Source organism: Ictalurus punctatus, chromosome 1 (genome assembly GCF_001660625.3).
Source record: "Ictalurus punctatus breed USDA103 chromosome 1, Coco_2.0, whole genome shotgun sequence".
NCBI lineage: Eukaryota > Metazoa > Chordata > Actinopteri > Siluriformes > Ictaluridae > Ictalurus > Ictalurus punctatus.
Window position 1 is genome coordinate 26953845 of NC_030416.2, and position 17587 is coordinate 26971431.

General features: G+C 38.6%; 2 protein-coding genes across 11 annotated transcripts in view; both read left to right on the top strand.

Annotated features, from left to right (window-relative positions):
• The first annotated feature begins 547 nt into the window (after window positions 1-547).
• Window positions 548-2797, top strand: lrrc30a (leucine rich repeat containing 30a). Its single transcript, XM_017464040.3, has one exon. It carries the CDS (start codon window positions 887-889, stop codon window positions 1763-1765), a length of 879 nt encoding a protein of 292 aa, XP_017319529.1. The 5' UTR covers window positions 548-886; the 3' UTR covers window positions 1766-2797.
• Window positions 2798-14372: 11575 nt separating this feature from the next.
• LOC108271270 (receptor-type tyrosine-protein phosphatase mu) overlaps window positions 14373-17587 on the top strand; it is a 227739-nt gene continuing 224524 nt past the window's right edge. For 6 of the 10 annotated variants that reach the window (XM_053683467.1, XM_053683468.1, XM_053683484.1 and 3 more), the window contains exon 1: window positions 14373-15161. In XM_053683467.1, the coding sequence (XP_053539442.1) occupies window positions 15089-15161 (73 nt within the window). In that variant the 5' untranslated portion in view covers window positions 14373-15088. The remainder of the gene's footprint in view (window positions 15162-17587) is intronic. The other 4 variants (XM_053683476.1, XM_053683486.1, XM_017478801.3 and 1 more) reach the window with 1 other exon arrangement.

Below are 17587 nucleotides of genomic sequence, written 5' to 3' on the forward strand. Positions count from 1 at the left end.
GCATTCATATCACTTCAATGAACAACTTGGGGCCCTCTACTACATCACTGATGTAAAATAATACAGCACGGACTCAAAATAGCTGGTGTGAATATCTTAGCACTCCATCGTCTGAAATACAGTATTGTGTATAATATAACATGCTTTACAAATGTACTGCACATAAAGCATTAACCTGTGCACACTTTATGTGTTATAAGCTGTTTATGATTGTAATAACGACAGAAAGAAGTAGCACTGAAATGTTCACTGAGAGTTCATCATAGTTCAATATAGAATTAGTTATAAACTGATATGTCATGCAATACAACTAGAAAATGTGTATGAGTTTTGAAGTATGTAATCTGCACCTCTAAAAGACCCTATTATGGTTGAAAAATTGGCAATGGTAAGGCATGATCCTTCATTATACTCTATGTCCTCTTCAGAAATGGCTGTCCAATGCCTGTGCCAAAATCTAGGTTAGTTATTAGTGTTGAAGTGACAGGGACAGCTGAAGACACAGACAGTGAAACATAGTATGAGTTGTTCCAGCAATGTAGTCTGACTCTGTGATATGTTGTGGATCCTCTCTCACTCCACTGGCTTTCAGCACGACTCCTTCAAAATATTCGGGACACACAAAAGGATCTTTACTATCTCATACGCACACAGAAGTCTGTTTAGGACCCAGTCCAGCAGACAGACACTTCTATCTGTATGTCAATGGCAGTCTGGACCAAAGAATGTGCTTTAAACCTCTTCAGCTTTCCTGTCCGCTGCTCAAAGCTGAGATTCTGCAACCTCTGAAGAGATTAGAAGCAATGAAGGTGTTTTGTGTTGTTTAACTGTTTAGGTAGCCATAAGCCATAAAACCTTAAGAGCTGAGCTGAGGCACTGTGCTAGGATGGGAGGAAAGAAATCGAAGGAACCCACAAGCAAGGACATGAAACTTGTAGTAAGAAAGAGCAGAGCCTGTGAGGAAAACCTGACATCATCCGACAAAATCCGCAAGCACATTGTGATGCAATTTGGTTACAGGATGCTGAGCTTGGCTCGACAAGGTATGATTGCACCTCCTGAGGAACTATGGGGGCTCACAGAACTGCAGAAGCTTAATTTGTCTCTGAACTGCTTATGTTTCTTGCCTTCCTCTGTGGCTCTCCTTCAGAACCTGGTCGTACTTAATTTGTGGGGTAACCAGCTCACCAGTCTGCCCCTTGAGATTGGGCAACTCAGGAACCTAAAGGTGCTCTTTGCATACCACAACCACCTGACTGATGTCCCTGAGGAGCTAGGTTCCTGTACCAAGCTGGAGGTCTTGAGCCTGGCAAACAACCAGCTCACAAGTCTCCCAGATAGTCTATCTGCTCTCACGAACCTGCGGAAGCTCAACCTAAGCCACAACAATATCGTGTATATCCCAGTATGTGTCTATGCCATGAAAAAGCTGGTTTTCTTGCATGTGGCCCGCAATAAGCTGGAGAACATTGCGGAGCATATCCAAGCGCTGACTGATCTAAAGATCCTCATTGTGGAAGAGAACTGCATTCACTGTCTGCCAAAGATGCTCTGCTGTCTGACTAAGTTAGAACTGCTCAATGTGGATTATAATGACATTCAGAACGTTCCTGCTGAAATGCACCAACTGAACAGGCTGGGGAAACTAGCTTCACACCCACTGGATAAAGGACTCCATATCGTGCATAACCCTCTGCTCAAGCCAATTAAAGAGGTCTTAGATGGAGGTCTCCAAGCTCTTTATAACTACCTCAAGGCCGAATGATATGCTGTGCTGTGAGAGCTTAAATGTGGACTATTTGATTGTTTGGACTATTTTTCTTTTAGGGCCACTCATAACTATTTGCGAATCCATAAATTGCTCAAGTTAGCTAATGGAGTTTTACACTGCTTTATTAAGAAAACAAAAAAGACAATTATCACTAACATCTTTATTAGGAAGACCAAAATCAAGAAAATGAAAACGAACACAAATGTACAATTAATATACTTAATGTTATAGGGACTAATGGTAGAAGCAAAAGAATATAAACAGATAACACAAACCTCCCAGCAAAGAGGAGAACAGTATGTAAGCGCTTACCGGCTTGGTTATTAAAGTGTAAAAAAGATCCCTCTGAGTATGTGAAGGTTGCTGATACTGAAATCTTTTCATTCTGCAGTGCCAGGACTTGAGGGCACGTTTAAGGTTCCCAGGAGCATGTTAAACAAAGGGCACCAGCTTGGCAGTTGTGCTACACAAGCACTGGACTTCTCCTTTTGTGCAGCACTGAGTTCATTTGGAACTCTCTATGTACCTGCTGACTCAGTCACGTTGACCCTTGTTGTCCACAATCTTTTCTTGAAAGCCCCAAGAGAAGAAGAGATGCAATTATAACTGGCCTCTACCATTTTCTATGAGTGTTGAATGTGTATTGGAGTGCAAAGCAGAGACATTTCAATTACTACAAAAGAAAGGCCAGTGGTGCATCCTGTTGAAAAGTACGAGGCCTTTTATTTGAAGGGCACTGAGCTTATTTTCCCTAACATTATGTACTATATAATTTCAGCAAGAACAAGAAGAAAATCAGAATCTTTTCATATAACTAGACATCTATTGCTGGTACATCCAAGTAACATATAGTGGTTATACTCATATGCTATAAGCGTACGGCTCTTGCCATATTTTTATAAATTAACATTTTATTATGTCAAATATAATAAAGATGGTGTATTCAACCAATCAGTTCAATGATTTCTTCAGGGTTAACTATTTAACCGATCGTTTTAACTCAGATATTTTAGTAAACGTCGCATGTTATTTACTAAATGTCCTTAAAGAATTTGGATAACTGCACACTTCCATCACCAACAGTTAATGTGTCTAAGCTACAATGTTTTGTTCAGTTGGTTCCCATTATTCCACTCTTCTCTCTAGTCCTTATAATCGTTTATTTTACTCAAGAAGCTTGAACCTTGTTTTGTTTTGTTTTTCTTACATTGAGGTGAACTTTAACATGATTTCTAGTACACGTTGCGTCTGAATTTTCACCGTACAAGGCTACAGCTGGACTTGTGTGAATTGTCTCTCACATACCGCAGCTCAAGGATTCTGCACAGCCAAACAAACTAAGTACTTAGCACTCCTGATTTTGAGCTGATAACCTCTTTGCACTATAGTTTTTCTTTTCTTTACCACCAGACCTAATGTTCTGTGCTCTGGCTAACATAGCACTCATAGTTATCTAATCATTTGCCTATGCCAATTGAAATAAAACAATGCAATATGAGCTGACTTTAAATGCATTCGAGAAAATGTACTTTGTAAACATTCAACTATAATAGATAACTGAAAGAATCACCATTTTGGGTGCTTTTGGTTTGCTGGGAAAAGTGGTACTTTTAGTGATATGTTGGTATATTTTAGATTTGTATTTAAAGGCAAATTATGGACCTTAAACCTATTATCATTAGGTCCAAGTAGTGTGATCACTGAGGGAGAGTGGAAGAGTGACCTCTGCTGCTCACAGCTGAGTTGGTGGCACTATATTAGGAAACATATAATAGGAAACAATGTCTGTACACATATAGCTACAGGAACTATGTAATATACAGACTGTAATTGATATGTATTTACATATTAATATATTATATAGCAAGGGTGACGTGTTGGTGTAGCAGGTAGTGTTGCTGCCTCACAGCTCAAGGGTCCATGGTTCCAACCTGTGCTTGATTTATCGGCTGTGTGGATTTTAAGATGTTCTCAACATGTTTTCAAGGATTTCCTCTGGGTTCTCTGTTTTCCTGTCACCTCCTGAAAACATGCCAGTAGGTGGACTGGCTACACTAAATGTTGAATTAGTGTGTGAGTGGGTGTGTAAATGATCCCCTGTGATGCCATTCAGGAAGTATTCCCACCTTATGTCCAGTATTCCTGGGATAGGCTCTGGATTCAATGCGACCAGGATGGAGTGGTTTAAATAAGAGAAAGTTTAAATAGTGTGAACATATGGATGACAGGGAAAAAAATAGAACGAAATGGAAAAGACATTTACCAAACTGATCCAACGTTTGAATCACAGCCTCATCCAAGCTAAAAACAGAGTAATAAATTACTCATATGACTCATATTGCACTTGAGTCATTTCCATACGCCCGGTATTATGTTTAGCTACACTGACCACTCACATTTACTCTATGATTGTATCCAACAATAGCAGCATCTCACTGGAGACATGATGAGATTCGTCATGGCTCTGTGCACTGCCTGAATGAAAATCTCATGTGCCAGCGAGACAGAATCACCTCAGACCTCCCTATCTCAGTGTGAATAGGAGCATCAGGCTCGAGCACCTCCACATGAACCCCCCCCTCCCCCCCCCCCCCCCCCCCCCCAAATTCCCTCCATCTCATACTCTGTGCTGTTTCAAGAATGCAGTAGCTTTCTCTTATCAGACAAAATGGATCAGGGTTGAAGGGTTGGCGAATTTTGCAGAGGTAATTATGTCCTTCTGGACTGAATTATATTGACCATTGCTCTAAGGTCCATTGTCCTGAGGACATTCTTGTTCATTTGTTTTTGTAGTGGACCATTGGTGCACTAAAAGAAAAAAAAATTAGTTCAACGGTGCTTTATGACTAAATGGATGATAACACTCTAAACGGTTGGAAATTTGGATGCAGCATGATGACCATCAATACATATTTCCCTGTGGGCATAGACACTCTGATCCTGTGACTGGGCTTTGCAGCAATTCAGAAACATGGTTACCTTGGCCAGTTTGCACCAGTGACCTCTCTTCTTCAGGAAGTCAAAGGATATTGTTTACTCTAAACAATGCAGTTATCTCTATATGCACTGAAATAACAGGCCACTGTGATTCTCTTTCTATCTCGCTCCTATGCTCCCCCTGGATGCTGATTAAACCACTTCATCTCTGTCACTTCCACTCATCCATTCAGAGCAGGTTTTTGGTCCTGTTAGGGCCACTTCTCTCTTGTTTGTGTCCTTCGCAGGATCGTGCAATAAATTTTTGTGTCTCCTCTCCTAATGCCGTAGTGTACCTGAACTCTCAGGAGGAAGGACAGAAGTGCTTTGTGAAATTTAAGTGGAATCTATTGAGGGATAGGTTAACTGTATACAGTAGCATTGGTTATAAAAGTACTATTATCTCAGCATTGAAAAGGATTAGCTCGCTTTAGGTAAGAATATTCCTAAACATTACTATTGCTAAGTGACTCGTAGTGCTTTTTTAGAACACGAATGGATTAGATGACAATTATTATGTGGCTCAGGTGGTAGAGCGGGTTGTCCATTAATCATAGGGTTGGTGTTTCGATTCCCGGCCCACATGACTCCACATGCCGAAGTGTCCTTGGGCAAGACACTGAACCCCAAGTTGCTCTCGATGGCAAGTTAGCGCCTTGCGTGGCAGCTCTGCTACCATTTGTGTGTGTGAATGGGTGAATGAGAACCAGTGTAAAGTGCTTTGGATAAAAGCATTATATAAGTGCAGACTATTTACCATTATATGACAATATAAAAGTTGTACTTTACGAGAAAAGTTCGCAGATGGCTATGACAGATGTATCACTTTGGAGATGTGAGTAACTCCTGACTCTCTGACTTTCTCTGCTAATGCAGAATCATCCTGAGATGTGAACTGTTCAAGTCATCCAGAAGAAGGACAGTCTGACAACTTATTGACTGAATCACTAAACTTATCTTTGTGAAGAGCAAACACCTGGTTGGTGCGTGTCAAAGGGGCACGTCAACATATGTGAAATTAGCGCATCAAACTGTACTTTCAACTAAACAGTCTGACGACAGTATCAGTATAAAAGTGTTCCAGTATAAGCTCCTGAATTTCAAATACAACCAAAGAACATACATAATATTTATCTTTAACACATACATCTGCATGGCTGTGCCCTCTAGTGGTGGGATGATAAGGTCAGCATGACTTCTGGCTTTTAATATCTTGACCTCTGCATCATGGGCCTGTGGAGTTATATTCCAATATTAAATAATTTAATTATCCTTAAATTGATTATTATCACATTCCTGGAGTTCTGCATTTGTCATATTTGTAATATTTTAAAAGAATAGTCATGGGAACAATGATTTATATTTTAACAGATGAAAAATAATGACAAATGTGGAAGGACCTTAACAGTTTCTTTTAAACCACAAACCCAGCTTTTAGATGATTATAGCTTTCTAATGGTGTTCTAACTGCAACCTTTTCAGAAGGGGAATGTCACTGGTGAGGAATGTCACACAGAAGGGGAATGTCACTTTTTAAGGTTTCCCCCAAAGAACCCATTAACGTGCTAGATATTATTTCAAAAACACACAAGATCATTCCTAATTTTACATTTTCACATGACACCTGCCAAGTGTTTTGCATATTGCAAAACTTGTACAATCAGGTTCTTTTCAATATTTCCATATTTCCCAGGACTACTTTAGTATCGCTTTATTTGGCAGAACTAAAGACTTTGGCTTCCTTGTTTTGGTCCATTCTTGTTGTCCTTTTTTGTAAATGGTTGAGTAAAAACTCTGCTTACTATATTTTTTTTTAAAGAAAAAACTCTGAAGTAGGTCCTGTTAAGTTTTATTAGTTTATTTTTAGCTTCAAAGAAGGACACCATGATTCCATAACATTCCATAAAATTTCTACATCTTAGAAAACATTCATTAGAATTTGCCCACACCTTATTTGATGTTCATTAACTTTCTGTATTCTTGGGTAAACACTAATGAATGCAAGCTTTCATAAACCTCTCATGGTTAATATTTAATAACCGTTCTGGTTATCCCGGCTCTGGTCTGATGGTCAAGTCTGCAGAGATTATGGAGCAGTTACTCTCCAATATGCAACATACAAGGCTGAAGGCATCTTGGATGGTAAATTCAAGGCTGACCATCAATTCTTTCATGAAAAATAGAGGGTCTTAGGTCCCCAAACCCCAACATACAGACTGAAACATATACAATATTTTATCCTTCCTACCCACATGCTTTTCCATCCAGACCACTGAAGATGACATATGAATGTTGATAAATGGAACTGTGGCCTAATGCTTTTTTCAGAAATAAAATATTTTGTATTCTTGGAGCCCAGCATGCTGCAATGTGGACACAGTAACCTTTCTACCAATCAATATATAACATGTCTGGACAAAGCTTGGGCACTGAGAGACATTGATTTCCCAAGAACTCGCTCATTGGTGTGTTTTATCCCCTAAAGCCACATGCTGGAACCCAATATAATCTCTTCAGATACAAATCAAATAGAAAAAAACCCAAACCAAAACCAATCATATAATGCTGTAAAGTGAATGAAAAGGCCACAGTGCTCATCAGGTATGAACCTGCATGTTGAAGTGTGTCATTCTTTTGCATTTGAAACAAATGAGTCTTTTCCATCTCATGGTGTCTGTTCATGGCGTAACCTAGCTGAATGTGAGACACTGTAGTTAGCACAGAGAGAGAGACCGCAGGATTTCTTAAAGAGTAAATAAAAACAGCATTGTTAAAAAAAAAGGCATCATTGCAATGAAATAAAAGTAGTCCAGTGCAAAATTTATGTTCATCTTCGTCAATGCATTTATAACAAGCGGACTACAATGAATAAATAAAATGTTTTGGTATGTCGTAGCCTTGAGCAATTTTGCTGCTAAAAGCATTCATTGTATGTAATGAAGGACATATTCTTCTTCCATCTCTGGCTGCACAATACACTTCCCAAATGAAAATGTCATAGTAAATGGCAAAGTGAAGAACTAAGATAACAAAATTATATATATATATATATATATATATATATATATATATATATATATATATATATATATATATATATATATATATATATATATATATATATATATATATATATAATTTCCTGTTTAGATTTTTTCGAGGTGATGATGCTTACAAATTGATGACCCAATTATTAGATTCCGAATCACTCCTATTACTTCTGTTATGTCCAGGAGCAATTTTTTAATGAACTGAATCCTAGACATGGCTATAATGGTAATCACAAGGCAAGAACCATCATTACAATCCCAATTGTGGTTACTACTAACTCCTTTTTTTCAGAACGAAAGAGGGGAAATACTTAAATACTTATATATATATGTCTTCAGCCAAACTGCATGAACATGTAGTACATGAGATGTCTATGTTTCATGAGTTACAGTACATATATTAGAATAGACGAAGGAAATTGTACTTTGACCGAGTGGGATTAAATAATATTTTGATGACAGCATGATCCACCATCATCCTGGCTGACCATCAACTTCTTTATAACTGTAATCAAATTGAACCTTTAATTCCATTCAGTGCTCACACATATGGACAGTCAATTTAAAGCAGCTTTTAGGAAAATGTTGCTATATTTTGTTATAATGATATTTTCTATACTTTTGGTCATCAACTTTAAATATTTTAGACTTATATACTTATCTGAACAATTTGTTTATTTATTTTTTCCAGGTATAATATTTTGTCCTTTCACACATGGATAATTCATTTACTTATCAGTTAAGTAATATTTAGAAGAAGAAAAAAAAGTGAAAATTCATATTCACGCAAGTTTAAGTAATCTAAAAAAACCTCATCTGGAAATGTTTTCATATGATTTGTGCATGAAAGGGTTGATGCATGTCAAAGTTTTGTAGCAGACGACTACTGCATATTAAAAGGTTAAAAGCTCAAATCAGTCCAAGAATTCTGCTTCAAAGCAAATGTGTATAAAATTTTAAGCATATTGAAATGATTCACAATAGCTGTTATAAATCACATTATGCCTGTAACTTAAACACAGGCCTAATGACAAATTGAAGGAAAAACCAGTTGTTTTGTTATGCCATGGACTGCATTTTACCACCATGGTTTGGCTCCACTTTTACCCTTTGAGGGAAGTCAATGCAAATCATACAAAGTTCTTCTGACTCATCACCTTTACCCTTGATGAAACATTTCTATCCTGATGGGAGTGATCTCTTCCAGGATGAACCCAGCAACATCCTCAGAGCTCTAGGGCTCACTGAATGGTTGGATGAGGATGAAAATGATGTAAATCATATGCTGTGGCCTTTGCAGTCATCAATGAGAGATTTTTCTCCAATACCATCTTTTTGGTTTGGGGGAATATATTTTGGAAGTGAATGGTGTTCATCCCTCAAGTACACTTCCAGAGACATGTAGAATCTGAACCAAGGTCCTGTGAAGCTGTTCTAGAGGCTCCTGTTGACTCAACACCTTACTAAGATGTTTTATGTTGGTTTTTCCTTTAAGTTGCCCATCCGTATCTGGCTGAATGTAGTTTGCTTGTGCTATTAGTCTTTCTTTATGACCTCCCTGTACTGTTAAGATCACTGGCACCAACATGTAAAGAGCTCCTCGTAATGTACTAGTTTTATTTGACATAACACCCTTAATGTGGCTGAGAGAGCATATCACAAAATCAGATTTTGCCTGCCCACATCAGTCTGTGTGGCCCTTGTAAACAAAACTGATAAAACTCTCCAAAATCTGACATCAGTCACATTTTCCTCTATTTAGTTTACGTCTGCAGTTAAATTTACTGCATTCCCTGATAGCATTTATATTTGCAGATTGTAAACACCATGATAAAGCCAATAAATGGCATTTCACATTTATACTGTGGTACCCCCACCCACTACCAGGGGGCAACACAGAGATTTTGGGCTACTTTTTCCCATTGTAGAAAAGATTAAAACAAAAAAGGCTTGAAATATTTCACTTTATGCATATTCTAATTTTTTGAGATGCTCCTGTACAAGCAAACTAGGATGTGTTAAGCTTAAACATATGCATACACATATTAACACAATAGTTTTTTCATTACTAAATTTGTGCATTCAACAACCATTTGTCTCTTTTGTGTTTCAAAGTTCATTGGTTTTCCCCAAAGTGATGGATGACAAAAGGATTTTACATGTGTGCATACCACAGGAAACAGGAAATAGCCAAAGGTCGCATTAGGCTTCCTGGAAACCGAAAGCAATGTAAAAAAAAAAATGTTTTTCTTTTCAAGGATGACAATTGATACTTATTTTAAATACCCCACACATTAAAAAGAGAAAATGCTTTTTTTTACTGACAGAGAAAGAAGTTATAAGAATTCTTATTTATCATTTCTGCCATTCTCCCATTCTCTCTAGAAGGATGACAATATTTCTGGGGTTGACTGTGTCTTTGCACATACAGCATAAACTTATCAGTGCTCTTCCTGGAGTTACTGCATTAGTTCAAATGTGATTCAGATGTGTTATATAAGACTTATATAAAAACACTGTGATAAAGAGAGAATAGGGAGATTAAGGACCTCCACATAGGATTTTGAGTTCTGGGACGCATTTCATGAGAAAATAAATTCTATAAAAATAGTTAAAGATAAATATTTAACTTAAAGATATCCTAACCCTAATACCAAAGATAACTTTCTATTGAAGGTGTAATCACAACAAATTATTTCAAAATCCAAATATGGAGCTGACACATATGAATTTAACAAAAATCAACTGTCCTAATTCCCTCGACTTGTCCTTACTTAATTCAGTCCCAACCTTTAAGCAGTGCAACTTGCAGGTGAGTTTTAGTGCCAATGACTCATTCACTCCAAGGGGTAATTTAGAGCAGCCAAACCACCTACCAACATGTTTTCGGGACGTAGGTGGAAAACAGAGCTCAGGACTGAATCATGTATCATGTATCCAGGAGCTGTGTGCACCAGCACTACCTGCGCCATCATGACTATATTTAAGTATTTAAACTTATCAGGATGTGAGGAAATGAAGTCACCTTCTCTTAAAAATTCCAACAAAAAAGAAACTCAACAATGGAGAGTCAACGTGAATTGTGATAACGAAAGTATGAAGGACATCTTGACAATTTATCCTTAAGACTGAATAGATGAATAGTGTTTCAGTGGGATGAGATGAGACAGTGAAATTTGGAGTCTGTCTGGAGTCTGGATTGACGGTCTATGTCTGAAAACAATTCTTCTTCTGTGTTCTTTTTTTCAAACTTTTTCTATTTAAAAACTGAAAAGGGAATCTATGACCTCTAAATGCTGTACTGAATATAGGTGCTGAACTTACAGGATGAACGTACAACAGCATAGAGTTATACAACATACTGGTGAACCCTTGGTTATTATCGAAACTTCTCCTATTAATGAAGCTAAACTTAAAACGATCCCTGGTAACTTTTTGGTATGTTACGTTCCATGCTTTTTAACAGGTTGTAATTTGTTGAGCTCTATGATATAAGATACACTACATGGCCAAAGGTTTGTGGACACCTGACCACCATACTCTTCCCAAAACTGTTCCCAAAAGTTTGAAGCACACAATTGTCACACAACTGTCTCAAATTGTAGCATTACAATTTCCATTCATTGGAACTAATGAAAATTAGTTGACAATGCTCCTGTGCACAAAGCAAGGTCCAAGAACACATGCTTTGCCTTGGTTGGAGTGGAAGAACTCAACTGGCCTGCAAAGAACTCTGACCTCAACCCCACTGAATACCTTCAGGATTCTCTGGAATGTGCCCCAAGCCTCCTCACCCAACATCAGTGCCTGACCTCACTCATGCTCTTGTGGCTGAATGGGCAAATCACCACATTCACGCTCCAAAATCTAGTGCAAAGCCTTCTCAGAAGAGTGGAGGTTATTATAACAGCAAAAGATTGACTAAATTTGGAATCAGATGTTCAAAAAGCACATACAGGTGTGATGGTCAGGTGTCCACAGACTTTTGGTCATATATTCTGTATGATATATATGATATACTAACAGCCCATATCAGACATTACACCAAAGAACCACGTAGAACAAGAGCTACAAGTAGTATATCTAGTGTAAAGCAGTGGTTCTCAAAGCAGAGCCAGGGGGTCCAGCCAGTTTTCTGTATCATTTATCTTATACAGGGTCGCAGGGTGTCTGAAGCTTATCCCAGGGGACTTGGGGCACAATGCAAGGGACACCCTGGACTGGGTGCCAACACATCGCAGGGCACAATCGCACACACACCCATTCACATACCATGGACAATTTATACCAATATACAACCTACAGTGCATGTCTCTGGCCTGGGTGAGCAAACTGGAGTGCTTGGAGGAGACCCCCAAAGCACGGGTAGAACATGCAAACTCCACATATCCTCGAACCCCAATTCAGATTCAAATGTTCTAACAACTAAGCAACTGTGCCCAAGCTCTATGCCTATAATAAACAGTCAGAATATTTTTGCAATTTTAAATAAAGAGCTTAATGAATCTGTACTAAGTGTGTCAGTGAAAGTTATGTTACAGTTATTCACAGCTCCAGGGTTCTTGGTTCTATCTTGAGCTCGGCTTACTGTCTATTTAGCATTTCGCATGTTCTCGCCATGTCTATATGGGTTCTCTGGTTTCCTTCCACCTCCCAAATAAATGGTAGTAGCTGTCTATGTTAAATTGCCCCTAGGTATGAATGAGTGTAGGAATGTTTGTGTGCATGGTACCCTGCTATGGACTGACGTCCCATCTGACGTGTATTCTAGCCTAATGCCTAGTGTTCCCAGAATAGGCTATGGATCCTTCGTGACCCTGACCAGGATAAAGCGGTTACTGAAGAGGAAGATTTAAATGCTCGGATTCTAGAGAAATATTCACCTGGTAAAATAAAAAGATATACTGTATAACATCAGGGGGAGAGACTGTGGGGAATACAGTTTATAGTTTACCTTTACAAATGATTTAAGGTACATAAATTAACCATCATTAGTTTTTGGAGTAAAGCATTAGAGGTAAACTACATGCACCATTCTAGCTAGAAGACAGGGTGAATTCAGGTACAGTATATTAGAACATCAGGCAAACTGGGACAGTTTTACTTAGCAGCATTTATTTTACAGCCATTGCAGTGGAAATGCTTGATAGAAATAACATGATTTAATTGATGTGACCAGTGGGGTGTGGTAAACATCAAACAGGAAGTTGACTCCAAAAAGTTTGAGATAGGGAAAAAACTTACATAATAAGGTAGTTAATAAGGTAGCCAGGGAAACAGAATGTTATTTAGGCCTACTACTGAGTATGCAGCGATTTTCACATAGTGAGATGTGTTTATAATATTTTAGAGACTCATTACGATTAATTCTGTGATTTTATGTTACGCATCTACTGCAAAAAAAAAAAAGATAAATTCTAAATAATGTATAAATAAATTATAAAAATTGACTTAACTTTCAGTAGTGGTATTCTACCATGATTTTACTTAAAGGTGCATTAGGCAAGATTCGTTTTAGTGTTTGTTTTTTTGTGGTTTTTAATTTTATTTATTTATTTATTTTTTTAAAGATTAAGTCTCTGACGGTTAGGTGGGTTCGACATTTGAATGATTCCCGCCCCCCAAATCATTGGTGGCCCCCTATAGAGTCTACAAAATACAGTTACAGAAGTGACAGGATGCGTATCCAAACACAAACAAGAAAAAAAAAAATCAACAATTGCACCTTTAATATGCTCATACTGGAATATTATTATTATTATTATTATTATTATTATTATTATTATTATTATTATTTTTAGAAAATATAGGTTTGAATTGAAATATAAACAGTATTATTGTTATGATGGGTGTAAGAAATGAATTATGAATGTAGTCACAACTTAATATGTACTTATAACTGTGTTCATTAATAAATATATAAACAAGTCTGCTACAAATAAGTACGTTTTTTTGGTTTGTTCTTGTTGTCATTGAGGGTGAAAGTAAAACCCTAAACCAATGAAACAATGTGTCCCAAATGACCAAACCTGACATTTCAAATTGGTTTTCATCCAACCTTGACAAATGGATCAGTCATGCTATTTTACATTATGATATCAACATTTCACATGTGGATAGTCAACATTGTGAGGATTTCACAAATGCATCATATCTTGGGAATTTTCTTTTATTAATGGCAACAAAGTGTGGATAATATGGAAACGGAAAATCTGTTCCAGTAAATCTGATTTCCCTCTACACAGCCTACTAATGATACAGAAGGTGAAGGCAGCACCACAGCGACATGGAATGGCACAGTTTAGTACCTTTTTTTTCTGGCACTGTGTCGATTCTTATGGAAATGTTACCAGTAGGCTAAGACTTTGCTCCACTCTATCTGATGAAAGTGTGTTAAGAGCCGTTACACAGCTGTCAGAGAAAGCCTGACACAATCCAGACCCTCATCTCTGTTCTGCTGCTCTGATTAACATCTACACAAACACCTCTTCGTGGAGCTCAGCACGCTTTCTGAACTCAGTCTGTCAGCAATTCCAGCGCATTAAAACAAATTCCCATGAAACAAATCCCGCCGTGCTTCATTAAACCAGCGCGCGACACAACAGCTCCATCGTTGCGCAAAAGTTGCGCGAGACTCCCTCCTCCAGCTTTAACAACCCATGCAGGGCTTCGCTGAGGCACACAATCTTATTACGCACGTGCATGGAGGAACAAAAAAGAAAAAAGAAAAAAAAAACCCAAACGTGCTCATAACTCTTTCGTAGGCGTATAGGCGTACTCCCGAGATCCACAGCACTCCAACTACAATAAAACCAGCCTCAGATACCGGAACACGCGCTAGACTACTACACGCTCAGAAAGCTTTACACACTACCCGGCGAATTTGTGCACAAGTATAGAGAGTGTCCCCTAAAATAATGATTGCATGCTATATAGTAGGCTAGTGTGCACTTTTTAGGAGGCAGCCCTGCTTCTTTGCGCTCTGTGCGCGCGCGGTGACGTCAGCACCTCTCTGCGCTGGGTAGAAGTCACTCCGGCTGTGTGGAGCCGCGCGCGCGCACACACACACACACACACAGACACACACACACACACACACACACACAGACAGTTAACCAAGTGGAGAGAGAGAGAGAGAGAGAGAGAGAGACGGAGCCGACTTTAGTTGTACCGCGCAAACCCGTTAAAAGCCGGAGTACTGAAGCAGTGGAAGTGCGGGACACCACGCACACCGACACATTTGCGTTTTTCCCCCTGGAGCTCGGGGGTTAGCGTCCGCTACTCTCCTGCAATGGATAGAGTTTTAACTTGTCTCCTGGCTGTACTCAGTTTACTGCTTTCAGTTCGAGGACAAGTATTCAGAGGTAGGTCCTGCTGCTGTTTCTGAATAACATCCATGTTTGGGTTGTTAGTGCGGGAGGTTTGGTGTTGTGCTCTGAAGTTGCTTCTCCAAAAGCAAACGATTTGGTGAACTTTTATCAGCCGGATAAGGCGATGTCGTGCTTCACATTCCTGACCTGTGATAACACTGCAGGCTGAGCAACTTCACAGAAACTTGTCTTTGTCACGCGCGGGGAGATAGGAGTCGTTTCCTCGCGCAGTGGACACGGCTGTGTTGTCGGCTTTCTGCGTGGACGGCTTATGGCGCTGCTTTATATACCGCCGGGTAAACTTTGGCTCGGAGCTCGAAGCATAACTGAGTGCAACACCGGATCTCAAACTATCATCTCAGTATCTTCTGGGGTCATTCGCGTCCACTGCAAACGACCCGAACTATTTCAGTTTATTATCCACAGGGCGCACAAGTGAACATGGGTGTCATTTCAACACTGTAAGTGTGTTGTTGTTGTTGTTGTTGTTGTTGTTGGTGGTGGTGTGTGTGTGAGGGCACTGCTTTTCTTTTTTGAGAGTCGGCTGAAGAAATTACTAGTACCCGTTACATTTAGGCAATACTCCAAAACAACAACAACGACAACAACAACAACAAATGTTCATCTCGGAAAGCTTTAGAGCTCCTTAATGAAACTTGGATTATTCCATATATTGGAAATATTTGCTACAAGGTCTCTAGAGGCACTTCTACATGTTCAACCGGCAAAACAAGCCGGGAAAACACTTTAAAGATCTTTTAAAACAAAACAAAACAACAACAAAAAAGCTTTTTGTTTGATTGTTTAAAAGTTAAACGTGCGCTAATTAGACTTAACTTTTCCATTCATTTATTTTTTTTCCCCCAAAACTTTCCTCCTAAGCATTCAGTTCAAGTGGCCAGCAGAGGAGTGGATAATCCGTGCACACACACACACACACACACACACACACACAGAGAGTGAGAGAGAGCTAGCTGTTTGTTTGAACTGCTCTAACCGGCTAGAAGTCTAATCTTATCAAACCAAGCCGTTACTTTTTATAGAGTCTGATCATTCCTCTAGCGTTAGACTCCAGTTACAATCTGGCTGAACCTACAAGCATGAACTACACTTTATTCTCCATGACTAAAAGAAGCAAAAAAGCACACAAACAAACAAACAAACAAACAAACAAAAAAAAACCCCAAAACAAACACACAAACACACACGCCCGCGTTTGATAATCCATTTAAAGACTGCTTGAACTTTTATATGTCCTTTTTTTGTTTTTATTTTGTCCATCCTCTTCCTTTCTTTCTCCTCTTGCGTTTCTGGCGCTTGTGTTGTATTTGCTGTCAGGACAGAACAGTCTAGCATAAACAGACTTTTGCTCTGATCTCTGGCACTCATTCAGTGTGTTTTTCATCACTTGGTAAACTTTGCTGACTAACATCTCGAGTTCTAACATCTTCATCCCTCTAGCTGTTTATTCTGCTGGGTGTAAACTCTTTTTTTTTCTTCTACTTCAAACTCTTTAGGGAAGACAGCTGATTTAAGGAGTTCATCACTTTCGTTTTCACCACCGAAAAACAAATGTTTTTATTAAAAGCAAATAATAACGATAATAATAATAAAAAAAAAAATCACACAAATCCACTATTAATCGTTATGTCCTGTTCTTTTGTGTTTGCATGATTTTTTATAAACACATGGCGCACAGCTGGCACGATCTTGTAGTTCTCATAGTGTCCTGATGGGGGCAGCATCGCACACGCAGACCTCCAGCAGTTCAACCCGTTACTTCCAGAATAAAATAATGCCTTCTACACCATACACTACAAGTTCCCAACCCTGATCCTGTACTACCCCCTGTCCTGTATACGTAGTAGTGTTGTCCCTTCTCTAACACGCACACACACACAAACACAAACATATACTTCAACTCAACAAGGGCTGTTAAATATCTAATTAGTTCTGATTTGTTGAATCGGGTGTGTTGGAAGAGCACCTCAGGGGTACTTCAGGAACAGGATCTGGAACCCATGCCCTAGACAAGTGTGAGCCGTCTGGGACTGTCGGTCTTTGAAGAACTGACATGCTCAGAATTATTTACCAATGTTTATATTCAGTCCATCCAAATATCATAAACTGTGATTGATATATTTTTTGTTTATTTTATATATATATATATATATATATATATATATATATATATATATATATATATATATGCATGTATATGGGCCAGATATTTATTGTTCAAAAAGAAAAAAAACACTTATTCTTACTGTCGGTTACTAACACATTGCTATCATTGTACCTGTGACCCTAATGCATCGGCAGCATTATTATTCTTTATTTATTTTTTGGCCAGTTACGTGAAAGGATATCCTGTCTGAATCTCCCAGCTGGGTCATGTTTTACATTCTCTTCCCTGAATT

Bases quoted from the DNA above. Each gene is read 5' to 3' on its own strand.
- lrrc30a (XM_017464040.3), top strand. From the start codon at position 887: ATGGGAGGAAAGAAATCGAAGGAACCCACAAGCAAGGACATGAAACTT.